Source organism: Verticillium alfalfae, genomic scaffold (genome assembly GCF_000150825.1).
Source record: "Verticillium alfalfae VaMs.102 supercont1.3 genomic scaffold, whole genome shotgun sequence".
Taxonomy (NCBI): domain Eukaryota; kingdom Fungi; phylum Ascomycota; class Sordariomycetes; order Glomerellales; family Plectosphaerellaceae; genus Verticillium; species Verticillium alfalfae.
Window position 1 is genome coordinate 2,907,680 of NW_003315036.1, and position 26,981 is coordinate 2,934,660.

The 26,981-nt window shown below is 54.4% G+C and overlaps 8 protein-coding genes across 8 annotated transcripts; 2 read left to right on the top strand and 6 right to left on the bottom strand.

Moving 5' to 3' along the window:
* Positions 1 to 2,713: 2,713 nt before the first annotated feature.
* Positions 2,714 to 5,513, bottom strand: VDBG_03414 (conserved hypothetical protein; the record flags this gene model as incomplete). Its single annotated transcript, XM_003007229.1, has 4 exons — positions 2,714 to 3,574; positions 3,742 to 5,201; positions 5,313 to 5,416; positions 5,485 to 5,513. 4 exons carry the CDS (start codon positions 5,511 to 5,513, stop codon positions 2,714 to 2,716), a joined length of 2,454 nt encoding a protein of 817 aa, XP_003007275.1.
* A 1,483-nt stretch (positions 5,514 to 6,996) lies between these two features.
* On the bottom strand, positions 6,997 to 9,226 carry VDBG_03415 (phenol 2-monooxygenase; the record flags this gene model as incomplete). Its single annotated transcript, XM_003007230.1, has 5 exons — positions 6,997 to 7,047; positions 7,142 to 8,071; positions 8,130 to 8,423; positions 8,485 to 9,107; positions 9,187 to 9,226. 5 exons carry the CDS (start codon positions 9,224 to 9,226, stop codon positions 6,997 to 6,999), a joined length of 1,938 nt encoding a protein of 645 aa, XP_003007276.1.
* A 1,041-nt stretch (positions 9,227 to 10,267) lies between these two features.
* VDBG_03416 (conserved hypothetical protein) lies at positions 10,268 to 12,905 on the top strand (the record flags this gene model as incomplete). Its single annotated transcript, XM_003007231.1, has 4 exons — positions 10,268 to 10,364; positions 10,743 to 11,082; positions 11,150 to 12,095; positions 12,168 to 12,905. The coding sequence occupies 4 exons, from the start codon at positions 10,268 to 10,270 to the stop codon at positions 12,903 to 12,905; spliced, it is 2,121 nt and encodes a 706-aa protein (XP_003007277.1).
* A 383-nt stretch (positions 12,906 to 13,288) lies between these two features.
* Positions 13,289 to 14,062, bottom strand: VDBG_03417 (predicted protein; the record flags this gene model as incomplete). Its single annotated transcript, XM_003007232.1, has 1 exon — positions 13,289 to 14,062. The coding sequence occupies one exon, from the start codon at positions 14,060 to 14,062 to the stop codon at positions 13,289 to 13,291; it is 774 nt and encodes a 257-aa protein (XP_003007278.1).
* A 584-nt stretch (positions 14,063 to 14,646) lies between these two features.
* VDBG_03418 (leucine carboxyl methyltransferase) lies at positions 14,647 to 17,088 on the bottom strand (the record flags this gene model as incomplete). Its single annotated transcript, XM_003007233.1, has 5 exons — positions 14,647 to 15,105; positions 15,179 to 16,203; positions 16,279 to 16,652; positions 16,724 to 16,944; positions 17,014 to 17,088. 5 exons carry the CDS (start codon positions 17,086 to 17,088, stop codon positions 14,647 to 14,649), a joined length of 2,154 nt encoding a protein of 717 aa, XP_003007279.1.
* A 1,328-nt stretch (positions 17,089 to 18,416) lies between these two features.
* VDBG_03419 (WD repeat domain phosphoinositide-interacting protein) lies at positions 18,417 to 19,496 on the top strand (the record flags this gene model as incomplete). The annotated part of the gene is made up of 2 exons (XM_003007234.1): positions 18,417 to 19,390; positions 19,448 to 19,496. 2 exons carry the CDS (start codon positions 18,417 to 18,419, stop codon positions 19,494 to 19,496), a joined length of 1,023 nt encoding a protein of 340 aa, XP_003007280.1.
* Positions 19,497 to 19,705: 209 nt separating this feature from the next.
* On the bottom strand, positions 19,706 to 22,336 carry VDBG_03420 (pps1 dual specificty phosphatase; the record flags this gene model as incomplete). Its single annotated transcript, XM_003007235.1, has 2 exons — positions 19,706 to 20,581; positions 20,646 to 22,336. The coding sequence occupies 2 exons, from the start codon at positions 21,961 to 21,963 to the stop codon at positions 20,274 to 20,276; spliced, it is 1,626 nt and encodes a 541-aa protein (XP_003007281.1).
* Positions 22,337 to 23,359: 1,023 nt separating this feature from the next.
* VDBG_03421 (DDHD domain-containing protein) lies at positions 23,360 to 26,874 on the bottom strand (the record flags this gene model as incomplete). The annotated part of the gene is made up of 2 exons (XM_003007236.1): positions 23,360 to 25,359; positions 25,448 to 26,874. The coding sequence occupies 2 exons, from the start codon at positions 26,623 to 26,625 to the stop codon at positions 23,496 to 23,498; spliced, it is 3,042 nt and encodes a 1,013-aa protein (XP_003007282.1).
* Between the last annotated feature and the right edge of the window lie 107 nt (positions 26,875 to 26,981).

Genomic DNA, 26,981 nt, shown 5'->3' on the forward strand with positions numbered 1-26,981 from the left:
GGGTCACATCTCGCTGGTCACGGCCCACAGTGGCGCCACGCTAGAACATTTCGAACGATTTGAATCTTCCAAAACTATGGAGCCTTTCCGTGAAAGCCCCAGAAGGGGGTGGGGCCAGCGCCTGGCTTCTCGCCCCATCGGACAGACCCTCTCAGCCAATCCCTTACTCTTACTCTCCGCCCAGGCCGAGTGACGAATGAAATCACAGTCAGAGTCCAGACGCGAGAGGCCAGAAGCTAGAAGCCGAATTGATGCCAGACGACTTGCCTAGTCCACTTTTCAGACTGGTGCTACCCCAGCCCCGGCCACTGCGGAAAGCGGCGAGTGATCAAGCGAAGTCTGTTAAGAAGCCGTCATGCGACCAAAGGGTTACGCAAGAGAATGGGAAAAACGAGTAATCATCAGTCAGAGGGAAACTGGTGGAGGGAGGAGGAGAATTGGTCGAAAGCGGGACCGGACGGTGAAGAACGAGAACAACCCGTGTTGCTTCTTGGGTTCTTCGTCAATGTTGCCGTCTTCTGCGCCGTGTGCCAGCCTCCCCCCCCCCAACCTTACCGATCGATTGTTTGGGGGCGCTGAAGGGGAGGGGGGGGCAGAGTTGGAGGGCTGGGCTCTGTCTGGGGTCTGGAGATCGACAGTGCTAAGGTACTCCGGCTGCATTGCACTATTTCGGACGAGATGCTTCCTGCCCGTCGACGTAATCTCGTGGCAGATGAGAAGGCGAGTGTGCCTCCTTTGGAGGGGAGAGAAGGAGGAGGGGGGCATCGAACATGAAGACGAGGCGGGACTTGCCGCCCGGTCTGCCCAGTCTGGCGCCGTGGCATCATCCCATGTTCACACACAATGTCTGTCATGTTGCTCATTTCTCGACCTGCCTTGTCTCTCTGCCCAGACACACATATATGATGACCGGTTGAATATCTCTGACCAAGATGCCGATCTGTCCATCGATCTACGTCGCAGTTAGCCCAGAACGCTTGTTGCTACCACACCACCGCGAGAAGGGCACGCTCCACCATCAGTGCTGGCTCGAATAGAGGCACCTGTCGATCGATCACTCGTCGCGGCTGCGGCTGGAACACGGCTTAGAGACGGCCTATTGCTGACTGCGACGATGGTCAACCAGCTATCCCGTTCGCGTTGTCGTCATGCCCACAGTGGCTCGTCAACGGCATGACATGTTCAGACTGAAATGTTCTTGTTGTGTGTAACGGTATAGTGGAGAGCTGGGTGATTCTTGTTTTACATTCTCTTTCCTTCTTCTCTTCCTCGAGTCAAAAGGTGCAGCTGGGCTGACGGACATGACTCCCAAAAGCCCAGCTGGATCATCTACGGGGACACGGTTGACATGGTGGATGGTATGTGTCGGGGCACCGGCGACCAAAACAAGACAGGCGAGAAAGAGAGTGCCCACAGCCCACTCCTGCCACTTACAGCCAGCCACCGGCATGCCCCCCTTGGCCGATCCAACGAGCCCTTCATTTGCACCCGAAGACTAAACCCGAGCGCCCCACCACTTCGCTAAGGTGGCGAGTTTCTGGAATGCTGCCCCTTTCGGTTCGGCGCCTTGTGAACCAACCACTCTCCGTGTTTCTTGGATGGAGTCTTGTCTATTCCTCCACTCCTCCTCGCCTGGGTCTCGAGAACCAGTCCTCTGGCCCCTTTCCCCCCTCTGGCTTTTTTTTCCTTTGTGTTGAGATGTGACCCCCCCTGCCCTTTGCCATCTACAGAGCGGCGTGGCGCTAACGGCTCCTCCGAACGCCTGTTCATCGAATCGGGGGATTTCTGACGACAGTTGCGGTTTGGAGGGGCGCCGTGGGCTTCTCGAAGGAATCGCCTGTCTGCTCTACGGCCACTAATTGAATGACCGACCGCCTTTCGGCCGTGTGATCCGATCCCCTGGTTGTAAGTAACCTACGCCAAATGTTCTCTTGGATTTTTCCATGTGAACTAAAATAATCGTGACTCCCTTCCGCTTCGTAAGGGAGTTCCGGCCCGGCCAGTGCCCAAATGGGCGCTATTGCCGTGTGCCGTGCCCTTGTCCGTCCGTCAGTTGGATGGCAACGACCCGCATTCGACCTTCCATCACCCATCATCTCCATCTACATCCGCTGCTGGCCGTCGAGAGCAGACAAGGCGTCGCGAGCTCTCGTCACGTCGGTTGGGGTTTTTCGACAAGTCTGCTCATGCAAGCATCCCGCTCCTACGGGAACCACAGTTCTAGGCTTGATGTCCTTGCGGCCTTCCTTTGTGCCGCACTGACACAGCCACCCTGCAAGTTGGAGCATATGCCAAGCTATCTGCCAAGTCCCCTCCCCCTCTTTTCTCAGGCACGATCCGTAGAGCCTCATCGACATGGCTGTCGTCGTTTTGTGACCACAGAGTGACAAGCACCGAAAACATAACACGTCACTGTACTTCGCACGATTGTGGCCGAAGAAAACCGTTCCAAACTTGAAAGATTCGTCACTTGGAGGAGTGGCTGGCCATCCGTGGCTGCTTACGACTCCTGGTATCACTGACTTCAAACGCCTGCCAAATCCGGCCCAAATCTCAGCGCTACCATGACATTTGACTGTGTGACACCCGTATCCAAGTCCATGCACAACTCAAAGAGCCTTACGCAAGGTACCAGATGTCACGATGCTGGAAAGAAACCTTCCCCGCCTCCCCAAGTCCTCCCTTTCCGCCGCACCATTGAACCCTCGTCATGTCACAGACCAGCAAGATCGAAATCCTTGCTGAAACCTCCATTCAGTAGCATTGCAGCTATTCGAAGTCGCTGCAGGGGCATCTCATCTGATGCATAGGTGTCAATAGCGTTCAAACCTAGAGCAATGCACATGCCGTTTGTGATTGTGTGCACGCCGCAGTCGTATCCGTTCGTCTGTCGAGGGGCGTCGTGTCGTACCACCCTCCACTCAGCTTCGATGAAGTTCTCTTCGAGAACAGCCTTGACCCAAGCCTGGGCCAGTTTAAGTTTACTAGCGGATCCAGCAACGCTCAGTGAGTCCATGTGAGCAATGGTCCGCATCTTGGGCCGGACCACAATGAGTGTCCAGTGAGAGTTCTCGCACACTGGTAGCAGAACCGTGTCGAGGTCGCCAAAGTTCGCCTTGGATACACCAAAGCGGCGAAGCGCTCGGCCGGTACTCCCGGGTCCAGCATCCTGTATCCTCTTCCAGATGAACGACGACAGTGCAAGGCACTTCCTGTTCGCTGATCGAGTGTCACTGACACCGGCTGCAAGGTTGATGAAGCGATCTAGCCATAGCAATGTGCCGTTCACAATCTCATCGTTGAGCCATTCTGTCGGAGGAACAACCCTGGCAAAGTCGCGGGGGGTGAGTTCGGTCCCCTCAAATGTGCGCGCAACGCTGGCACCCTGACGAGTGACGGAGGCTTCGACTTTTCGCAACCAGTCATCTGACAGCGGAGCAACCATGGGCTTGTGAGGTGGACGCAAGCCCCCCGTCTTGAGCAGTTTCTCAGCATCAGCACGCTTTTTCTCGGCCTCCGCCGCGCTTTGGCTGCAGCTGCTGCGAGAAATTCCCGTTCTTCCTCTTCGACCTGCCTGCGAAGTGCGACTTCATCTAAAGCCGATTGCCTCTCGTCGCTTATTTGCAGGCCCGAGAGCTGTTTATCAAGGTCCGACCCGAAGAATGGCGAACTGGGTCTGTAGTATTTTCGCAGCCCCTCTTGCATGTGACCGTTTATGCTGGCCCCGTGGCGAGTGAGCACGTCATGCTCGCGGTCTTCTTGCTTCTCGTCGGCGCTATCGCTTTCTCCTTGCCCCTCCAGCTCATTTATGCTATGACGGAGATAACTGGCTGTATTTCGATGCCCGTCGGCGATGTCTTGATAAGAAAGCGGCCTGAATGAAGTGCAATGTATGGCCTCCGTGTTGCTCAGAGTGTCGTCATACGCCTCCCTATTAACAAATTTCGTGTTGGAACCTTCTGCGATCTGGGTTGTCTGGTCAACGTCTGACATGTCTTCGGCCTCTTTCCCACCGGCTGAAACGAAGTAATGACCCGTGTTCTGTAGTGACAGCGAGGCCGGGGTGAAGAGGCTTGCCGTGCTCGGGGCTGTCGCTCGCCTCAAATTTGGCGACTTCAGGCGCGTGACGTACGAGGGTGGTGATCTAGAAGTAGACCACTTTGAGACCGGCGATAGGATAGCCGATCCGACAGAAGAGCGGGGGTGGTAGGGAGAATAGTCAGGGTCACGATCGTGAGGTCTGCGTCGAGATAATTGCGCCGCATCTGGCGAAGACGTTGACCTCAGCTTCTCCTTCAGAATGGATCGCATGGACCGGTGGTTATACACGTTAGAGGAGCCCTTCTCGCTGGATGTATCAGCGCTTTGCGGATCTACAAGATGCGCTTGAGTCAAGTTAAAGGGAATACCGTCGTGGAGGGTAGGTAAGGAGTCTCTTGAGGCAAGCGGCATTTCAAATTGCGCAGGACGGCTTGCAGCGAACTCGCTTTGACGCAAATTTGGCTGTGCGTCAGCTATACGACTGGTGTCCTCTTCCGGGAAGCTGCCTGGGATCGCCAAAATAGCTGGCGGAACTGTCATACTTGGCGCATCGGGCATGACGACATCCTCGTCAGCAGGAACGCGTGCCAAACGCTCCCACAAGGAGAGTGTTTCCGTCGATGCATTGACAACCAGACTCGGAATGGGTCGTTTCGCAAGAAGAGCGTAGAGATCATTGCAGACTGTCTTTAGCAAATGATCATCCACGTGGCAGGAATCCAGGATAGGGCCCAGTTCTGAAGGCAAATTCTCGAGCAGGCGCACTGCGTGGTCGAAAGAAACGTCTTCGGCATTTCTCTCGAGGCTGTATCGAACGCGGGCTTGCGGTGTCTTGTTATAGCGTTTCGCCTGTTCAAGCATGTCCCTGGAATAAAGGTGCTCAATGACGGCCGAGGCATGGGTGATTGGCATCACAAGTGTAACAAGATTCTCGAGTCTCAGATGCGCAAATTTGTCGCCACGGTAGCTGAAGCGCTGGGCACTCCGACGATCGAGGTCACCAGCATGCTGATCCTTGATGCACATCGTGGCCTGAGAGAGCCCCTGGAGAAGACATTTGATATGACGGTCCCAGAGACGGGCTCTGGCATCTTCATCGATCCAGGAAGGTTCATCATCCCCACGCTGGGAGAGTCGGCGTTTCTTCAAGGCAACATTGCCTGTTTGTTGGTCGGAAGTGCGTTGTTCGACAGCATTGGATTTGTTACTGACTGGGGTAACGCATCAGAATGAGCAAGGCCAAGATAGAAATAACAACAGGGATCACGTACCGGGCCCGAACAGACTGCTTACCACTGCTGACAACTTTTCAATGATCTGTGTCATGGTGTCACTGGTCCACGACATGGGGCCTGGGGCAGTGGCACGGAAGCGGCTCGTATGCTTTGGTACGGTTAGTCTGCGTCTGCTGTATGTGACAAGAGTTACCTGGCGGCAACATACGTCTTGAGGGCCTGTGTAAGGGCGAGCATAGCTTGCGGTGCGTAGGAGAGACGACTGTTCCCACGCCGCAGCAACACTATCTGGCTTTATTGATTCAGCCTTCCGCTTGCGTGTAGACGAAGGAATAGCATGCAATGTTCCAGTCTGTTGTGGTTCCCAAAAACGAGCGATATCCTCATCGACAAGGCAACTTTTGTGCTTCCCTGCTAGTGAAGCAAGTACTCTGTGTTGCTTGAGCCTGTCGTTGGTAATTAGGGAAGAGGTCGTGGGGTCGGTGGCTCGGGCGCGATGGGAGGTATGAGATCTCGGAACGTAGTTGTGAGTGGTGCCTTCCTTCCTGGCAAGTTCCGCCTTCCTTCTCTTGAGCGCCTTATAGCCGTCGTAACGGGTCGCGAGCATCCAGCTGTCTGTCTTCGCAATGATGCAACCGCGAAGAGGGTCGTCGGGACATGCGAATTCGGGTGGTTTGTACATAAGCAGTGGGTTGTTATAGTAAGGCTTCCATCTCTGTGAGAATATGGCGCTGGTCGGGTCGAGGAGCCTGGCGTGATTCGATTTGATGGGCCTCCAGTAAGTGCTGACGTCGCGCACGTTGACGAGGGGAAACCCGTGAGCGATCAACCTTTGTCGCTGGAGAAGTTCAGGTTCTGGTAAAGCCATTGCAGTCAGCTTACAGTGTTTGTTTCACTGGTCTAGTTCCACTGCTACACGTATGCTGAACCGGTGGTTGCTAGGATCCAGGTGAGGTGCGAGGTGGATGGCTTGCTTAGAGGTACGCATGTCATGGTGGGCGGGGGGGGGGGGGGGGACTCGATGTTGCAGGGGGACAGGATGAGTGGCATCGCAAGCAAGTGCAATAAGCCGACATGAGGATGAACTAGGTGCAGTGATAAGACAGTTGGGAGCGTCCACGTAGTGCAGTGATCTGAATTGTTGGGTGGGAGGACTAGATGCTATAGTGAAGGAAGTCGGGGACGTTACAATTCCACACGTCGGGTGGGATAGCAGCTAGAGGAGCCTTGGTCGTTGCGACAGTTGTCGCGTCGCGCCTCGTTGGTTTCTCTACAGCGCATCCGCGTGGTTTCTTCTCTAGAAAACGATGCTGGTATCAGGAAAGGTCAGGTAGTGGGTGGGTGGGAAAGTTGAACAAAGCGTGGCTTTACGCGCGACTGCGATGGTTGATGCACGACAGGGAAGTCGCGATGCAGCATGGAGATTTCGAGGTGGGTCCAAACTGCATTCACTCAACACCAAAAGTACTCCACTCAAGGAATATCTGATCACGTGTCACAAGCCATACCGATCCCTTCCTCAGCTTTCACATTGCAGGCACTGTAATCAATTCTGCACCTCAGGTGTGTATTCACCCTACCCGGGTGCTTAGATAGGTAGCTGCATCGAATAGCGTCACAACTATTGGATGCGCTGTATGCCTCTGGAATAGGACATCTCCTTTGAACGGCAATTCAATTTGTACAGTGTCTAATCAGCACATCTGCGGCTACGAAACGTCTACGGGCTTGCTGTGTCTACAGGCTTGCTGTGTCCACCGGCGAAATAGGACTAATCGTTACATGAGAACAGATCGTGTTCTTCAGAAGGTCACCGCTCTTGGCGGTGGGGCCTTCTCCTTTCAAAGTTGTGCAGACAGTCTCACCTGCTTTGCGCCAAAGGAAGCGAAGTACTCGTTCAACGCGTCAACAGTGCCAGAACCTTCTGCCAACCCCACAACAACACCCACGTAGCCGTCAGGTCGGACAACCACAACACCTCCCTTCTCTTCATCCAGACCCATCTTGGCATGCGCGGCTGCCTTTGCTTCCGGCACCCTCCGGTCCCAGAGGTCGTCGGCATACACGTGGTCGCGATATCGTGCCATCAGCTTGGGAACGTCGCGCGCAATCTCAATGCTACTTCTCGTCGCTGCGAAGATAGTGCATATGGTGAAGAAGCGGCTGTGGGGGTTGTGCGTCTCATGGTAAGACACCATGTCGATATCCGAGCGCTGGTTCGTTGCATAGAACGAATTCCTGGCTTGGAGTCCGTCCGCGAAGTCGCTCAGAGCGCGGCTGGTTTTTGATGGCTTGCCTGCGAAGACGAAGATTCTGAAAGAGCCGTTCATGGGCACCTCTTGTTCGAGATGGACGACGTTCGCGTCAACGACCCTCGTGACGTTGGCGTTGATCAAGAGGCGGCCTGTACGCAGCTTCGACCCGCTCGGGTTGATCAATGGCGACTGGGCGGGGTGCTCTGTCGACCAGTTGAGGGCATTTGACTTGTAGGCAACGCCGTATCCGCTGGTAAACTCGCAGGACTCCTTGAAGGCCCTGATGAAATCATTGTCACCGGCATCGGCTTGCCCATTTCGGGAAGCAGCCTGCGCCTCTGTCGCCGCATCAGGCCGTTGCGAGAATAGCTTGGCGTACTTGTTGTCAAAGTCGAGGAGAGCCTCCGCTACGTGCTTCCGTTCGGTTTCGTACGTTGCCAGCAGATTCCGGTGGGCGAAACCAGCTTCGACTAGATGAATTTTCCAGGCCAAGTTCTGGGCGTCCAGGAAAGCGGTGTTCATGCCCTGACCTGCTTTGGGCTATTCGGCACGTTAGCTAGCGTTCGATTCACAGTGGCTTTCAGTTTCCGAGACTTACACTGTGGGTGTGGCACGCATCGCCACCGAGGAAGACACGATGATCCAACGTGTAACGGTCGGCAATACCCTGACCGATTGGATACACCGAGTACCATTCGACACGATCCCACTCTACATGGTACGGTTGGAAAATGCGCTTCGCCGAAGCTTGGACATCTGCCTCCGTGGCCGTCTTTCGTGGGTTCCAGTCGGCATCGGTCGACGAGGCAATCTGAATGTACAGGCGCACCATGTTATCCTCACGAGGGATAACCATGATGGAGCCGTGCGGGCTGTGGATGGTGCACTTCATCTGTTGTAACGGTAAGCCGACATGAAACATGGACATTTTGTTTTCGTTGCCAGCCACGTACCTTGATATCGGGAAAGTCGGTCCGGACAACGCCGTCCATGACACCCCATACGTGCTCAATGGGATCCTTGTGCTTGATGCCGATGTTGAGCTGGCTCCTGATGAAAGATCTCGCACCCTCGCCGCCAAATAGATACTTGGCACGGACCGTCTCCTGGGCGCCTCCATCTTGGTGTTCCAGCTGCACCTCGACGGGGTACTCTGGGTCTTGCGCGACGTCTGAAGTGAAGCCTGAGATTGTCCACGGACGCTGAATGCTGACGTTGTTCTTGGCCAGGTCTGAGATGAATACCTGCTCAATGAGGCCCTGGTGGAGGAGAGTGGTGAAGGGATACCGCGCATCGATGAAGCTGGGGCAGCTCGCCCACGTGCCGGTCCTCGCGATGCCATCACCTTTGCTCACGGGGTCCCAGAATGCAACCTCAAAGACACGAGCGGGCTTATGGGCCATGATGTGAGTTTTGAGGCCCATGTTGCGAAGAAGATCCAGAGAGCGCGGCTGAATGCCATCAGCACGGCCGGTCTTGGTTGGTTCCGGCCGGTTGTCAATATGCTTGATCTTGTAGCCCCACCTGGCCAGACAGGTAGACAGCATAAGGCCAACAGGGCCAGCACCGACGATGACTGTACGACGAATGAGAACAAAATCATGATAAAAGAACCGTCGCCTCGTGGAGTGCCGGCGTAGACTATACAAACTGACCTATGTCATATTTAGGAACATCCTGGGAGGCGCCCGTCATGTTGAGATTGGCCTTGGAGTTGGGAAGGGAAAGACAACGCTTGTAGAGGGACTTTGGGCCAGAAAAGGGATGGTTGGGATATTCCGATCACTCGGAAACTGGTACCGATCGCGGAATGTGTGAGGGTTCAAGGACGCAGGACTGGAGTGCGAGGCAGCGAGTCTTATAACTCAGGTCAAAGGTGGCCGTGATCGATGCCGAAGTCACGGCCGTAAAATGGGAGATGTGGGGAGCTCCTAAGGTAGCATGGACGGGTAGAGGGAACGGTAATTGACCCCGCGATCCAGGGCTCTCGCTCTGCCCTGCGAAAGAAACCCATATTCCCGGGATCTGCTTGGTGGCAGGACTAGGAGGCGGGGCCCGAATCATTGCCAGCCAGAATGCCCGGCCTTGGAGACAGTGAGGAGTCGCAAGGCCAGGACGCACGGTTGCCCCACGCCGGGAAGTCGACTCGGTAGTGATGATTGTGGGTCGCCGGACTCTTGTTGTCGCTGTGTTATATAAGCGGCATGTCATTGGTGGCTTAGCGTTGGTCGTGGTAGTCGGGAAATCCGAACCGGTACGTACCTTCTTACTCACCTGGTAACCCTTGAGGAGACCGGTCCGACTCTGAGCTGCCGCTCGGAATTGCCATACCACTCTCGACGGGAGGAAGTCGACGACATGCTCCGATTCTCCTATTCTTCATAGTCCTGAAGTGCCAACAATAATCGGGTTATAGCCGGTCCGCTATGACTGCGGACTCAACGGCACAGTCCAGCCGAATTTGGCCGCGTATGGAAAAGAAACAGGACCACCATGGCCATTCCTAGGATGGTCCCTGTCGATGACGGAACCAGGTGCTTGGAATTGGCTTGGGCAATGCTGCGGTCTTGCGCAGACTTTGCAGCCGATCTCGGGAGACAAGCAACCAAAGACGGCGATGTTGTAGGGTATCTGGTGATGTTCGAGAAATTGAGTCCATCGAGGGAGCCGTCTTCGTCTTGTGCTGACTGAACTGATCCATGACTGCATTATCGCCGACATAAGACGGTTTCCATAATGGTACGGCAGGATGACTCCTCCTCGCCACAGCCGGACCTAAAGCTGGAGCCGGATGAATGTCTTCGTCCGGCTGGAGCACAGGACCTCAACTCAGGTATGTCACATCACATCACGCGGGTCAGCATATCTTGGAATACTCTTCTTTGCCTGTACCTGGCAAGGTATATTGGTTGCCTTTCCACCTACTGGAGTGAGCATTGGCAGGAGCGCGACGACGTGGAAGGGTCAATAATGCAGAACGCGCCACCGACCCGAATCGCAATCACCAACGGCGGACTCCCATTCACCTCTTCATTGACAATAGCAACACAGACCTTCTACTGACCAGTGACATCACTACCAGAGTCGCCATTGTCAAAAGCGTCACGTCTTCAACACTGGATAGACAGCCTGGATAGTGACCTTTTCAGGGATCCGGAAGAGGTCGGGCCTTTCCCCAGTTGGACTGCGCCGCAACTATACACGCCAACAGTCTCTGGCTTTTCTGGCACCTGCTCTACCCTAGTTTCCTCGCCTCGAAGCACAGCGCATCCCAGCTCCAGGATCCAGTGCCCGCCAGAAAGTTTCGCTTCAGTCGTCGCAAGGGACATAGCCACCATGCTTGACAGGACATTTGGCACGCACCAGAGGAAAGGCAGGAGCCTCGACAACCCCGTCAGCAGGGAGGGCGCTCGGAGTCCGATTCACGGGACTTTTGTATCGGTGTCGCCTAGCCGAGCGCGATCACTCTCGCCCCATAAACGACTACCTCGACAGTCTGTCCATATCAACATGGATCTGACGGAGTACCAGATGGACCGTTTGGCTGATGTGTGAGTTTATTAGTCTGGTCCCGTGCACACGCCAGATGTCGCTGATGGAGACTGAGTTTTCTGATAGGTTCTCTAGTCATAGCAACGTGAATTGCAAGAGTCCCATTGGTCTTCAGGGTGAACAAGACGCCAGCAAGAACGCATTGCATGAATCCAATAAGAACCCAGAACAATACGGTCTATCCAGCCAAGGCATGAGTTCTTTCCCAAATTCTATTCCTCATGTCCATCATCGCAACAGACCGAAACACCAAGGCAACGACGAGTTGCGTTCGTCCCCTTGCCAGAAGCGAGGGGGAGACAAGCGTTGCAGCACCTCGACCACGTTCTCCGACCTCATGCCTCCGTTTTCCGATAAGATCGGAAGACCATCGGGAACGATTGCCGAACGCCGGTGCCAGAACACGCCAAACCGCATAGCCGTCGACGAGGCCAGAAAGTATGGAACCTTCGTGCATCGTGCTCCGACGGTACCGGCCGCTTGTCACCCTCTCAAGGCTCATCCTGCGTTTGCACCTATAGATGATAGCTGGTCCTCGGTGTACTCACAAGAAGAGCACCGGGCAGATCCTCGTGTACGACCGTTGTCTGTTGAGAAGAGCGCCGTGTCGCATCACATTGACGACGTCCTGCAAACGTACCACGACTGGGATCCCATGGAGATTTCAAGTCCTGAACTACTTAGCCCAGAACCTCTGAAGACCCCGACGCGCAATCGTAGCCCGCATCCAGAACGACGATGCGCCGAGAGCTCCCGCCAAGCGCCTCAGCTTGCCACGCGGGCAGAACAGCCGAAGCAAGTGACAGGCGAGGTAGACTTATATTCCCCTCTTGTCACTTACTTTGCTTTTGAGGTTCTTCCTGTGCAAAAAATTGGCGGCAAAACACTCATCGGGGAACAGGGTTGGCTTAAGCGTCCCAACCCCAATCAAACCCCGGAACACAAGAAGAAGAATGGCTCACCGAAGAAGACGGGGCTTCTGGATAGCATCAAAAAAATGGCCAAGGGCATGGTATGTCATTCGCGGTAGACTACGCTTTACGACAGTTGGGGGAATACATGATCAAAGACTGACGAAATACAGACTGAGAGCAAGAACGTGCGGCGGCCTCGTGAGGTCGAGAAAGACGCCAACCCCCCGAAAGCCGACAAATTAGCTATATCACTGGATCCTCGCGAGCAGAGTCTTCTATACTGCGAACTAGAATTTCAAGTCAGCAATGCCATCCACGCATACATTACCAACGAGCTCGGCCACGGTCGCCTGGATACAGATAAGCTCAAGGTCATCGCCAATGGCTGGAAAGGCAAAGGCCGTCCCCGCGTCGTAGGCTATCGATATGACCTGGAGACACAACTAGAGCTCATCAACCTTCACCTGACCGATTTTCGCTTCTTCGGCCGTCGCCAGGGAAACCCGCTCGATATTGCTGGGCTTCTACACGCCATGAAGGTCAACGCGCGCGCTATTCGCATCCGTACCTTCTGTCAGCCCGACTCGGTCATTGCCAAGCAGCTGGTCGACTCGCAATCTCTCTTCAACACGATTGGCTGTTCTGAAGTACAGCAGATTGCGCTTGCTGAAATCGCTCAGTTCTTCAAGGTCATTGTCGAGCGCGAGCGGTCGTACCGCAATCAGCTGACAAGACCCGACGTCACCAAGCAACAGGGAATGTTCCATGAGTACCGGAAACAACACCACTGGGACTCTTCGGGCAATGAAGGAGTCAATGGCATAGATCAGGCTGGGGCCATGAATGGTAAAGACGCCAATCGAGACGACGGCGGTGGTTCGCCCCTCGAGTTTCGAGGCTCGCACTAGTTGCCAATTGGCTGTTTCATCGGCTGCCTACGATGGCAAGTTGGAGCCCATCACTGGATTTTCCTGACAGGTTCCAAGGAAGGGGTTTGGGAAGTAGTATTTGTGTACCACCAGGATATGTTCGGACACTGTAAAGTCTTGTCTTGACAAAGCAAAACCTCACAGTTTCAAGCAGGGTAGAACATGGACGGCTCGATGTAGATCATTGTCAAACGCTGGCGTCCTGGTGTATTCGTTTCGTCTTGTATTAGCCAAAGCCTGAACCCCCAAGCCCATATAAAAAACATACAAAGCAAAAGGCGGTCGTCAAGTCCCATGGGATGATGCTAGCGTTGCATCCTGCTAGCCCAAACCCCAATCGCCAAGCCTCATAGTAGGAGATATCACACCCTGTGCCGAAATTCATCATGGCTCGCCAACCTGCGTGGCATTCGGTGAACTGGTGCGCCATAGTCGTCACCGTCACTCCATCCCAAGTCTCGACCATAGACTCTGCCCCGACTGTCATCACGGCGCGGCCGCCCACCTGGTGAGCCCCACTTACGCTCCCACGCCTCTTGCTCTCTTCGATGTCTTTCACGGGCATGCTCGAAGCGCTTCTCAATGGCATTCGCTCCGAGGCCACCTACGATAGCACCGACAACAGTCGACACGACCCGCGACCTGTCAGTCTCGCTCTTACGGCCCTTATACGAGCCTACAGAAGCGTCCTTCTTGTCTCGCGATCGCGTGGCGGCATCGCTCGCCTCGCGTGCAGCTAGGCCGCCGACAACGGCGCCGAGGAGCCCAACACCCAGACCGGATGAGGTCTGCGTGAAGGTGCTGTCAACTGCACGGCAGGCGCGATCAATAGGGCTTCTGTCGTGGGAATGACGTTCGTGATGGTTGGGACGAGAGGGGGACCGGGTGCGGTAGGCGTTGCTGCGGTCGTGATGAGAAGGTGGGCGTGGGATGACGCCGTGCTGAGGCGGTAGAGAGCGCGGACGACCGTAGTTGTCCGGCGGAACATGGAGATATTCGTGTGTGGGGCCTGAGTTGTATGCGTAGTTGCGATACTGCGGCCTGTCGTCTGGAAGCGGACTGGGCGAGAAGTCACGCCGCGGGGCTCGCCCGCGGTAGAAATCTTCCCCTGCGCCTTGCTCGTAAAACCGTGACATGTCTCGAGAATGTGGGCAGAAGTGCGACGTGTACGAAGGGCTCAGTATGCGCAATCAAACTCGGGATCAAGAGAGGGCTGTGAATAGTTCAACAGGATAATGCAAGTACTATGGGGAAACAGAAATGCGATGCTGGCTGAGGTCAAGGGAAGTGGGTATGACAGGGTCGGAAGTGCATAATGCGAAAGACCTGGTGGTGCGCCAGTCAAAAGACCCGACTCAAGGATCCTCCTTGGGTACCTTAGGTGGTCAGCTATCGTCATGAACGCCGACCGCTAGGTATTTCATGCAGCTGAAACGCAACCCTCTGAGCAGTGGGAGTGGGCATCTACTCGCGTGGTGTGGCATGGTTCCATTGCGACACACACTGAAGGGCGGATGATGTCACTCGTCCGTCCAAATCACAACTGCAGCCCAGCCTGACCCAGCTACCTAGGTAGATACCCTAGGAGTAACTAAGTAGGTCACTTTGGAGTAAGGAGTTCAGCACATTTCGAGTGCCTCTTCTTTGCAGCGAGTTAGTCGAGCCAGCCACATTTCTACTTGCAGGCATCTGCCTGAATGCCATGATTCTATCTGAGCGTTCAAATGTAGTTTGTGTGCGCATATCGCACGGGTAGAGGTGCCTCTTCACCGGCGGCTGGATCTCCAACCATTTCGTTTGCCGTGTCAAACACGATGCTATACGTGCCCCTTGACCAGTAGCCTCCAAATCCGTAGCAGGTTGCGCCGCCCCCCAGGATAACATACTGGTGGTGCCCGATATATACGACAGAGGACCCGATGAAGAAGGGGCGCAGACTACGCTTCTCATCAACGTCGACAAGACAAGCGACTGCATTGAACTTATTCGCTCTCATCTTGAGCACCAGTATATCCTGATCCTGAGACAGCTGAGATGCCGCCGTGACACCCCCGAAGAGGATGAAGCATCCATCAGGCGTGGGAAGGCAGTTGGCTCCAAATCTATGCAGGCTTGAATGATGCTCAGTTAGTGAGGGGTCTGCATCCGCACCGCGTCTAAAAGATATGGAGAGGTCAGACTGTTGACTGTTAGTAAGTCCCGTTGGGCCTATCTGGTCTGCAATATTGCGAGATCGCGTTGACCACACTTACCGAGCCATCCATGTCTAGTTCCCAGAAGAAAGTCGACTGATTGCATGTGCCATCCTCGTGCATACCACCAATCAGGACTCCCGTGTAGGCCGCAGCATCAGTTTCGGGGCACTCAATCAAGGTCGCCCCGAAGACTGCTGGACGTGTCCCGCGAAGCTTACAAGTCCGCCAGCCGATCTTCGGATCGAATACATGGCACGCTGTCGCCACGGTGTGCTTATCCGTCTTTCCACCCACAACAAGAGCCAGCGAAGACGAGCCTAGCCTAACCGCCGAGTGACGAAAAGTTGGCATGGGCAGGTCGTGGGACCTATACCAGCGCCCCGAAGACGTGGCATAGATCCAGGTTTCCTTCGACGGCGCGGTAGGAGAGGCGCGTCCACCAGCGAGCATTACCCCTGCGCTGCCCAGATCTGTAAGAGTGAAGCACACTCTCTGTGAGGGTCCATTGCCTGACGATGTCGCTGGAATGACCTCTTCCGAGATGCAGTGAACGTCAAGGGAGCTGAGACGCGATCCGGGTCCTTGGCCGAGAATATGGCAGAGATGTTCGGGTCTCCCTGGCACGGCAACTTGAACAGCAGCGCCAAAGCGTCGCAGTGACACGCCTTTCGGGGGCTCATCAAGTCGCATGGCTATACGCCACTTTTCAAGCGTGCTCGACTGTTCCCGTGGTGGTCGCGGCGTCGAAGTTTCTCCCGTGGATTGATTGCTTGCCCGGAGTACGAAGTAGTGACTGCCAAAGAGAGCAAACTCCTCCCATTCGTCGAAAGGTTCCATATTATCGAGGTGGTTCCTTTCGGCCGCCGTCATGAAGTAGTCGTCTGCCCAAGCCTCCCACAGAGGCCAGCTCTTCACAGTCGCCCAGCCTCGAGATTCAAAACGCCGGTGTTGGTCCACCAAAGTGGGATACTGCGACACAGACCTCAGTGGTGTATTCATCTTACTGAAGTGTCTCATCATCGTCTTTGCAAAAGGGTGTTCCGGGCCATCAGGGAGCAATTGCTCAAGTAAACAGAACTGGGCTACAGTGGACAGTGAGCAAGCGGTTCAAGCACACGATGGAAGTAGCTGTCTGGGAGTGCTGCAGAGTGACATACCAGAGCCGATCGAGCTGGCCCAGCGGATGACTTCATCGGCTGCTCGGGTCTCTAAGTAGGTGATTGACACCTCAGCCACGAATAGGAAGCTGACATCAGATGTGTCTGCACCTATGACTTTGGACAGGCAGTCTTGAAGGACTGAAGGCTGACGCAAGTCGCAGGCAATGAGGGAATACAGGGCACTCTGGAGCAGAATTGGGGAGCCCGCAGTGCCCGTCACGCAGGAGGACCCCAACAGGCTGGAAAGTTCGGGGTGGGCCAACACTATCTTGCGTTTCCTCTCCATCAAGTCTGGAAAATCGACGTCGACAAACATAGTGTCACCGGCCAGCTCTGGGTAGCGTGCGTGACACTGCCATGGCAACACGTCGCTACATGGATGAACACATCAGTCAGTAGCTGTATGCTGACAAGCCAACATCTGAAGAGGAGGATGGGTCACCTTCCACACCCAAGATTGACGATCACCTTCTTGCGAGACGTGGGCTCGCGTAGAAAGTTGCGAACAATGGTGTCGATGACTTTGATTCTCAGGTGGTAGCCGCGATTGACCAGTGGTGCTCGCCTTTGAAATCGCGGCACGAAGAAACGGTAGAAATGCGGCTCGTCAGGGTAGTAAAGCTTCTCAACACTTCTTTTCGACACGATGGAGCTGCTATTTGTCTACCTGGCCAAAGATGGCTTTGTTAGTGGCTTTCCTCAGCATGAGTCTAAAGGGGAAGGGCAAAATACTCCCATCACCAACTCATCCAAGCTCTGCCCATCTTGCTGACCATTAGCAGCAGGGACGACTGATGGTGGTGTCATTTTGTGGCTGCGGGTCTCGACGCAGTGAAACGTAGCGCGTGTGGATTATTGACAGGCAGATAGCGAATCGTATGCAACGAGAAAGATGAGGTTTTCTTCACCCCGATGCACTCTCAATTTTTTCCCATTGCTGGTGTTTGCGGGTAAGACCCCCCACCATGTGGTAGGTACATTGAGCTTAGTGGGTGGGATTAAAGGGTACTTTCGGTCAGACAGGATCCCTGCCACCTTCAGTGTCTGACCGAGTCGTCGGGCCCACTGCTTCTCCATGCATTGTGTAGTACCGTACTATGGCGAACTGTGCTCGAGCCCAGCTTTCAGCCACCCAAGTAACCCTGCTCGTTCGGGATGCGTATCCACTGCAGCTGCCCAGCTCGTGAGTGATCTATCTACGGACAGCTCCCCCGCAGCGAACGGCAAGACGACGCTTCGACCTGCGCCTCCCAGCCTCGCCTGTTGTCGGAAACACCTCCCCCCCACATTCGTCCTTTCCGTGCTCTTCACGAGTTGACAAGAGATCGCTATTGCAACACGCGATTCCAGCCACGAGCTCGCACTTGTAACTTGTGTCATAGAACCCATCGCATGGTCTAGGCGCCCCGGAGCTTTCTGCCCCTGCTACAGCTCTAACGGCAGCCCATGGCTCGTTGATCGCTGTCTTCGAAGAACGACTGTCTGTCTAGTCTGAGACCTCTCTTGGTGACCTAGATACCGGATACTTTAACAAGTGTCTGCTTGCTACAATTCACCCGGCTTGCGAGAGCTGGGCTCCAAGCACAACGAGGGAGCCTACTTTCTCCACAACCACACAATGACGACCCCGACGCTCAACTTCATAACATTTAACCAGGATCACAGCTGTCTCGCTGTTGGTCAGTAGACCTTGTTCCTCTAGCAGACTCGATGCATTGCTCTGACCTTGACTGACCCGCGGCCTTGCCCCCATCGCATCAGGTACCTCCAAGGGCTTTCGCATATACCACACCGATCCGTTCTCGAAAATCTTCAGCAGCGATGACGGAAACATTGCGATTATTGAAATGCTATTCTCCACGTCTCTGGTCGCCCTGATCCTATCTCCTCGCCACTTGATCATACAGAATACTAAGGCAAGCGGGCACGCGCCCTTCCTCGACCAGCGAACCAAGTACTGACAGGCAGGTCGCTGTAGAGATCCTCCGTCATATGCGAGCTCACGTTCCCATCTGCTGTGCTCGCCGTCCGCCTGAACCGAAAAAGATTGGCCGTTGTCCTAGAGTCCGAAATCTACCTGTACGACATCTCCAACATGAGCCTTCTGTATACGATCCCGACCTCCCCAAACCCAAATGCCATCTGTGCCCTATCGCCGTCCTCAGAGAATTGCTATATCGCATATCCGCTACCGAAGCCCCGAGACGAAAGCGGCGACAGGCGTCCCGCGCATGCGCCTCCCCTGTCAAACTACGTCGCGCCCACTTCCGGCGAGGTCCTCGTCTTTTGATACCGTCGCTCTCAAGGCTGTCAACGTCATTGAGGCACACCGGTCCCCTCTGTGTTGCATTTCACTCAACGCCGAGGGGACGCTCCTGGCCACGGCCAGCGAGACGGGGACCATCATCCGCGTTTTCTCCATCCCGAAGGGTCAGAAGCTCTACCAATTCCGCCGCGGTACATATCCTTCCACCATATATAGCATGTCTTTCAACCTGAGCTCCACCCTGCTCTGCATTTCTTCCACCTCGGACACGGTTCATATTTTCCGCCTGGGCGCCTCTCCAGCGATAGCTACTGCGACAGCCGAAACACCATCTTCGCCTCGACAGGACCGCTGGTCAAGGGCTCGCAGCCACGACAGCACCAACGAGTCTCCGGTCGGAAGTGCAGCTAATTCTCCACGGAGTGAAGTGGCTGATGGCGCGAGTTCGAGTAATGGTGGCAACGACCATGCCGCTCAGGCCCATAGAAGGCAGAGTGGGTCGTTCAGCAGCATGCTGCGTCGTTCTTCTCAGATAATGGGCCGAAGTGTGGCCGGCGTTGTAGGGTCCTACTTGCCGCAGACAGTTACAGAGATGTGGGAGCCAACAAGGGACTTCGCTTACATCAAGATTCCCAAGTCATCTCAACCGGGGCCGATCACTTCGCGAGGTCTGAACAATAGTGGAGGGGGATCGTCCACTCCGTCCACTGGACCGCTGAGAAGTGTTGTCGCCATGAGCAGTAACAGCCCTCAGGTGATGGTAGTCACGAGCGACGGCGGTTTCTACGTCTTCAACATTGACATGGAGCAAGGCGGCGAAGGCTACCTGCTCAAGCAATTCTCGTACGTTGCCCGAGACACCTGACATGATCTAGCGAACGTCGAACTCATCATCTTTAGTGTTCTTGACAGCGATGATAAACTGGACGTTTCTGCATACGGGGCTTGAGGCGCGATGCATGGTTCGGTGTTATCTTGTCCTCGACCTGCCAGAGCCCCAGCCAACGATTGTCGTCGACTCAGGGCCCTCTCAGGCCCCCGATATAATCGAAAACATCCGCTTTACGCTAATCATCTTGGTAATGTCATCCGGGATCAGATTTATGGCTACTGGACCCCTGAGCCTTTGAATTTTGCCTTCTTCCATCGCATCAAGGGTGCAATCCAAATAAGCATCCTATTGGTAAAGCAGTGCTTTAAATAATGATTCTTACTTGTGTGCAGTGCGGTCGCTGCCATACGCCTGCCCTCCTTGGTTACATGTTCCCCTAACTCGTTAGAAAGTTTGAAAGTGCGTGCGAGAACACCAACAAGCCTGATGCTTTCCCCAAAAGGCCTCGGAGGCATCAACGGAGTATTCCCTTGCTAACATATAATGAAATGAACCCCCGAAAGAACTTCCGTGTAATATCCTATCATCCTAAAACGAGACGCCCGAAGCCTCGGCGTGCTGTGAATACCCGTGATCTCCATACAAGTTTGTTTGTGTAGGTGTGCTTTACCCAGTATTAGTGGCGCATTCCCACTGACCTAACAGCGCGTGCGGAATACGGCCAATCCGTAGAACATCGAAAAATAGCACAGAATAGTCAACGCCATGAAGTATTCGTGGTGGTCGTCATCCCCCCCGGGAAACCACATCCTCGAGCTCATAATTCGTCACGTCGTTCATCTTCGGAGCAGTGTCCGGATATGATACTGCTTGTGTGCCTGTATGGTCGGATGATCACCTCGCATACGGCCTGTTCATCGAGGCGATTTCTCGAGTGATATCGGCCCACTCGAGCTCCCTCTTCAACGCCCCAGGACCTCCCCTTCTGACTTGTAAGATCTCTTCCCATTTCAGAAGCTCGTATGCAAATCGAAGGTGAGGTTGGATAATGACGTTCAGTCTACGAGCTCGCACGTAGCAGTAGGCTCGAGGGAAGGAGTAGTTGAGTGACTTCATCACCTCGGCAATGCAAATGGTGGCACTGCGCGATACGCCAACGCGGCAATGAACAAGTGTCGCCGTACCATTGCATCGACCACGTTCTGGTTCACAGTCAGATCAGGTTTGTAGCGAGAGGGGGGGATGCGTCGAACGGGGTGGATTTACCAATAAAGTCCAAGCACCTTTCAAACTGATCCATCAAGGGATCAATGCCGTTGTCCTGGACGCCCTGGACGAGGCACACATTATCGGACCCCCACTGCTCAAGTTCTCCATCCCTCCACATGGACATCTCTCCGACACTGAGGATTTGGCCGATGCCTAGGGACCTCAGTAACTCGGGATTGTTGGCATGTCCAAGGTTGCCGAGGTACATGTAATCAAGTACGCGGCTGGGAAGCGAGCCGTCCATGCTGTGCATCCAAGTAGGGTCTTTGATCAAATCCGTGATGCTAGAGAGTCCCTTATCTGCATGGACGGGTGATTCATGTAGTAGTCGTGGCTCAATGCACGTCAGCAGAGCTACATCAGTAGGGTAAGCAAAGAAATTGCGCTTCTTTTCCGTGTGTAGATGCAGCCAGGAATCAGCAACCCCGCGTCCCGTGCTGTAGCTCAGATACGCAATGCTTAACATGGTGGACTCGGTATAACCGTCCGCGCAGTGGATAAGTATCTTTCTCGGCCTCGCCTGGATATCAACATTCTCATTTTTGGGGGACGGCTCGTCGGCCGGGAACGTGCCATGGGCCAAATGGTAAATCCACTTGCATGTTTCTAGGATGCCGTCGGCCTCGACTTGGGACCAGGTCGGCGGAAGAATACTGCCGGATGAGGGGAAGTCGATATATGGCTGCTGGTTGTCCTTTTCTTGCCCTCGAGCAATGCTCTTGAGGGCCGCCGGGTTAATCCGTCCCACGTCGCTGCATTCTATGAGGACGTCGTACTCGGCTTCATCCTCGGTGGGGTGATCGGGTGTAGAGCCTACCCAAACATTATGGGAAATTTCGGAAGCCAGAGTCATAGCGTACATTTCCTTCCTCTCCTGGTGAAAGAAGTCGAGAACGTTACCGGTCAGTTGCCCGGTGGAGTCGATGGCAACAACCTCGGAATGGTTTGCCTCAAAGGTTTCAAAAGGGCCTACACAAATGAATGTGTTATACACAGGCAAAGGTTGGCCTTGGGCCTCGTGCTTGTCACGCCAGCGGCGCTGGGCCGTAACGACATCCCACGCCACTTTCCGTACGATTACGGCATCTTCGCCATAGACAACCACATCGGAAACGCCGGCTATCTTGGCAGCCTGTATCTGAAAGTTCCGAACGCAGAATCCGTCTTTTGGATCGATGTCTATGAGCCCAGGTGTTGATTGTGTGTCAAGAAACTCTTGAGGAGCGATGGAACCTTTCAATCGAGAAACCGAAAGGTCGCCATCCGCCTTGACGAGAACCAATCCTCTGATGCAAGTAGGGGTTCTTCTAAGCATTCGGCGGCGAGCGATGAAGAAAGCTTGCTGGATATGGTTGTGTGGATGGAGGCCGTGGAACCAGGGGAACACTCGAGACGTGTCTGGCAAAGGTTGTCGAGAGGCGAAATCAATCGCTGCAGCCAGATCCTGAGGATGCAATTGATACAGCTTCAGAGGACCTGACTCAATACAAGCGAAGTCGTTGGGCGGGAAGAGCCATGAGGCTGGCTGGACGTCTTCGTCGTCAGGATCGTTTGGTGGTGACGGTGGTGGGGTACTAAGGTCTCCGCTTGGTGCGGGGCCTGGAGGACAGACTGGGATGTGCTTGTTTGGTATTGATGCCTGCTGCTGCACACTGATGGTGTCGAGGGAAATCGCTGAGATGGGGCTGATAGCGGACGACGGTCGATGAGGAGGCAGTGGTCGGGAAAGGGCAATGGTGGCCATGATAATTGTTTCGTATACGTGCTAAGCCTACCAACTCCGGATGTCGACGGCTTCGTGCTTGTTGCGCTTCGTCAGTAGCCACAGGTACCCTGAGAATATCGATTCGTCAGTGGGTTTCCTTGCCTCGGCAGTGCTGCAGAATCGCACGATGCCTTACCATGGAGTGGACGCGCTCAGGTGACGGAACTCGCTGGCTTGACGTCGGGAGCAAGCGTACACCAAAGGAACAAGTACCGCGAACGAACAATGGACAATACTGGAGCAACGGAATTGAGAGGTCTTGTCACCTAATGCCAATGGTTGAAAACTGAGTGTACAATGGCGGAAGATGAGAAAAGGGAAGAAGGATGGTGTCGAGGTTGGAATGGGATGTGATGAGCGTGAACTCAAAGGGAATGATGTGGGAGGTGAGGGGGGTTGCCCAGCACGGCCCATGCTCAGTAACTCGTCCAGTGACATCGGTTTTGCGACTGGAGGGTGACACCTGACGTTGGGTGATTGACATACAATGGGGGCCCGGCAGTAGAGAACCCCCTTCGAGTGCTGCCTCCCCCCCCCCCTCCAGTCCAGAGCGCTCCATGTCGCAAGATCAGGACATGATAGCGATGTGCCACAATACAACAACACGCCGTTCTGAGTGGTTGGGCTTGGATTCCCGCAGCAAACTAGGTGGTTGAGTATCAGCAGCTAGGAAGCTCAAAGATAAAGATTGGCTGGGTGGCTGTGCACGGAGCTCCACGAGTGCATTTTTAGCGCCTTGAGTCGTGCACGGATCAAGCGGGGTAGGGTCGCGCTTGGATACCAAGCGCTCCACCCCAGACCGACCCTTGGTCGCGATAAGCGGTGGACCGCATGACATGGGAGCGTTGGATGTTGTTTGCTTGCTGAAACAAACATGGGTCGTCTCTAGTGCTATCGCTTGACGTCTGTGACTGAGTGACCCCGAAAGAATGGCAACTTCATGTATAATTCAAACCCATCGACACAGTTAGGCCAGCATTTGCACTGCCTGCAGGTGCTTTACATCGCTATCACGCATGACTTGGACCTGTCATGAACTCGATTAGGTAGCCCCAGCCTTGATCCTACAGCTTCGGGAGGCTCTAGCCCGTTGTTGCCACCAGGCGCTTCGTAGCTTTCTGCGCCCTCATGGCAGGAATGGTGTTGTTTCTTCCGGGCTTCCTACCCACCTCGACGCAGAGCATACGTATGAAATCTCGGCTGAGCCAGTAGCTCGAATGCGCGCTCAACATGTTCAGATATTGAATCTCAAGCGGACCACCACCCGAGCGTAGAAAGAAGTCAACCTGGCCGTTGTCGTTGAGCAGATACGCCTTTCTTTCGGCAATCTCCTCCCGCGAAAAGTCATGCACCTCCAGCTCTAATTGGGAGGGCAGCCGCGCCATGGAAGGTTTGGGAGCTTCGACACAGGCAGCATCTGCAGCCGGAGCTGGGGCCGTTCCCGGGATGATGCTGCGCATGGTGTCTCCAACGTACTTGAGTAGAGAGGTCGCGGTGCTGGGCACATATGCAGTCTTCAGGCTCGCCGCGTAAACTGGATCGATTGTGCCGTTGAGCAAGTAGGCTATTGGGTCTTCTCTGGCCAGAATGTTGTAGACATTGTCGACGGCCATACAACCAAAAGAACCGGCCTCACTGGTTACATCTGGATCGTCCACGTCACTAGGCTCGGCCTCTGGCTTCGGCCTGCCGCGTCGAGGAACGAGCATCCCTCTTTCCAGCAGCATGAAGAACCCCGCAGGGCTACCGGCCAGAAAGAGATTGACAGTGTCAAATTCAAATACGTCAGCTCTGGGTGAGGGCAAGGACAGATCCAGCGAAGGCACTCGGTTCGGTTGCCTCGACAGAATATCAACAGCCATCGCACTGCCAAGGGAGTGGCCAATGAGATGGACGCGTCCTTTGTCGTGAAATCCCGGATTGTTACGGCACCACAAACGGTATACCCTGTTGGCTTCTTTGACTAAAGCCTCAATCATTTGGCCCTTGTGATGAGACATGTAGAATGGAATGTCGAACATAATGTCGGATATCATGCTTCGTACTGCCGGGATTGTTTTAGGTTCAATATCTTTGAGCCCAAAGCGGTCAAGGCCCCTTGCAGCCTCTTCTTCGCCGTCCTGCGCAGGCCCCCCATTTTCTAATGTCAGAGTGTGGCGCCAGTTGACGGGAAGAACCATGATACCATTTTGGGCTTCTCGAAGGCTGCCATTCAGAGCTGGGTTGTTCAGCTCCATGTTGACCTCTTTGCGGAAAGCATTGATAGCATGTGTGAAGTGAAAGCTCTCGACTCGTTCAGCGAACTTCTGTCCGATGCCGTGGCAGACAAGTATCAAGTCCGTGACCTGACCACGGTCTGCCTGTACTTTGCAGGCAGGACAAATCTCGATTCTTGTGCCCGTGGAAGAGGAGGGGGTAGCGTCAGTACCAGCGCTGATCTCTGCGTGCTTCTTATTCTGGATCCTGTCCCATGCATCCTGGTCAAAGCCACGCACTACGGGAATGCCGATGGTTGTCCCTCTCATGATCTTGGCAACAGGCCTTCTCCCATAATAAGCTGAGGGTTTGAGACTTGGCTTGAGAAGAAATGCGTTCGAGGCATCCTTATAAATGACATGATAGCTCGCAAAGCTTTTCGATGGTTGCTCAGATTTTTTTACGCTTGGTTCGGGGGCGATAGACCCTTGCGCTGCCGCCTGTCCTCTGAAACAATGAGCAGAGCAAAAGGGGTCTGTCGATATGACAGGCTCGTCTCCGGCGAGATCATTGTCGGAACGTTGCCTGTCATTGGGCCACAACGGGTGCGACACTTTTTCTTCGCCAAGCGGCCCAACATCGATGGCACAGCGAAGCTCGTCGCTCCACGTCTCTGTATACGGCCTCAGCTCTCTGTAGCCAGCCTCTACTTGATTGGCCACGGTAGGAGGCAAAGGATTCATTGTGTCTCTTCGATGTGCGTTAGATGATGTGTTATGTCAGGTCATACGCACGGCTTTGAGCCTATCGCGAAACGTCATGGGGTTTGCAAACAGACCTGTAAAACCACGTTCCCCGAAGAACAATAGCAATGTCATTGACGGGGGACCAGTAGATTGGTTTCATTTGAAGAGATGGCAGGGATACTTTGTGTAAACGCGAGATACCGACGGGTACCTCCAACGCGCGTCTACTAACTTGCGGATCAGCATCGTCAATGTCCAGAATATGAGGATCCTCCAATTTTTCACGAGTTTTCTTGGCGCCGCGCTCTGGGCCAGAAACTAGAGCATCTCTGGTAACGGCGCCTTCATTCTGATCTTCTCGTCCCCCAAACACACTGGCCATAGACTCAGGAGTAGACCCATAGCTCTCGACACGAGCAAACGGTGTTCCAGATATGCCATCGTCCATGGCAGCTCGGGAAACAACAGCGTCGGCGAGCGGTTGGAGGCGTTGATTTTCCTGATCTGCACGTAAGCTTGTTTTGAAACGCAGAAGACCGCCCTTTGTGAGTACCTCGCCAACTGGGGGGTTGCTGGGCGACAAGCGGGCAGATCGTGTCGAGTCGGCTCGTTTCCGAGATGCTGCTGATATCGGCTGCTGCTTGTCTGTGCTGCCGTCGCCGGCCTCTAGGTCTAACAACATGCGTTTCAGTTCCAGCATAACCTTTTGAATCACCTTGTCCGCAATCAGGGACGATTGACGCAGTCTGACAAGAGCGCAGTAGGTATTTTGGAGATCGGTGGACACGTCGAGGTACAGCTCCGAACAGCAGAGAGAGGCTGCAGTTGTGGACTCGGCCATTGGCTGTGCTGTCAATATTGACTGGCTCGTATCGCTGCCGACATGTTTTTTATGATGCTTGCGCGCCAAACGCTGGACGAGTGATGCTAATTTTCTGTCGTTCGCCTTCTCGAGGACAGGACCTAGGGAAGTGCTATTCCTTGCCTTGCGGTGCGCCGCATCATCTTGAGCGGAAGCTAGGGATAGCCATGCCTTTTCGAGTGCAATGTTATCGCCTTGGGTGAACGGTCGCAATCGACTTTTGGCAGACTTCGCGTCGGAAGCATAGGCAAGAATGCCAGGGGAGAGGGGATCGTCGATCGGTATCAACGACGTATAGAAATACTGCGCGTTGACCCGAGGTGTATCATCGGAGGCGTTGTCTGACGACTCATAGGTTATCGGAGCCAGCCTGCAATTTTGCTGGTACGTGTGTCCCACAGCTGACATGGTGTCGAGGGGTGTGATCATCCGCTCGAGCAAGACCGCTCGGGCGCACGAGTACTATGAGTTTGTGGTCAGCTTGAGTTTGCGCGATATGTAGTTCCTTGTAAGAGTCTAGCATCACTCGTGACGTTGGTTGAAGTGGCGAGTATTCTCGTGGAAGGTCTTGCTGGCACCCATGCGCGGCCTGGTAACACGAGGAATGAATGACGCAGAGGGAGGTTGCAAATTCAGAACACAACGTGTTTGGCCTATGAGGAGTCGGGCACGTTGGTTACAGGCAACGGGAAATGAAGAAATTCAAAACAGATTTCAGCTTGACATGGAATGTTGGACATGCCATTCATGAGGTAGGTACCTAC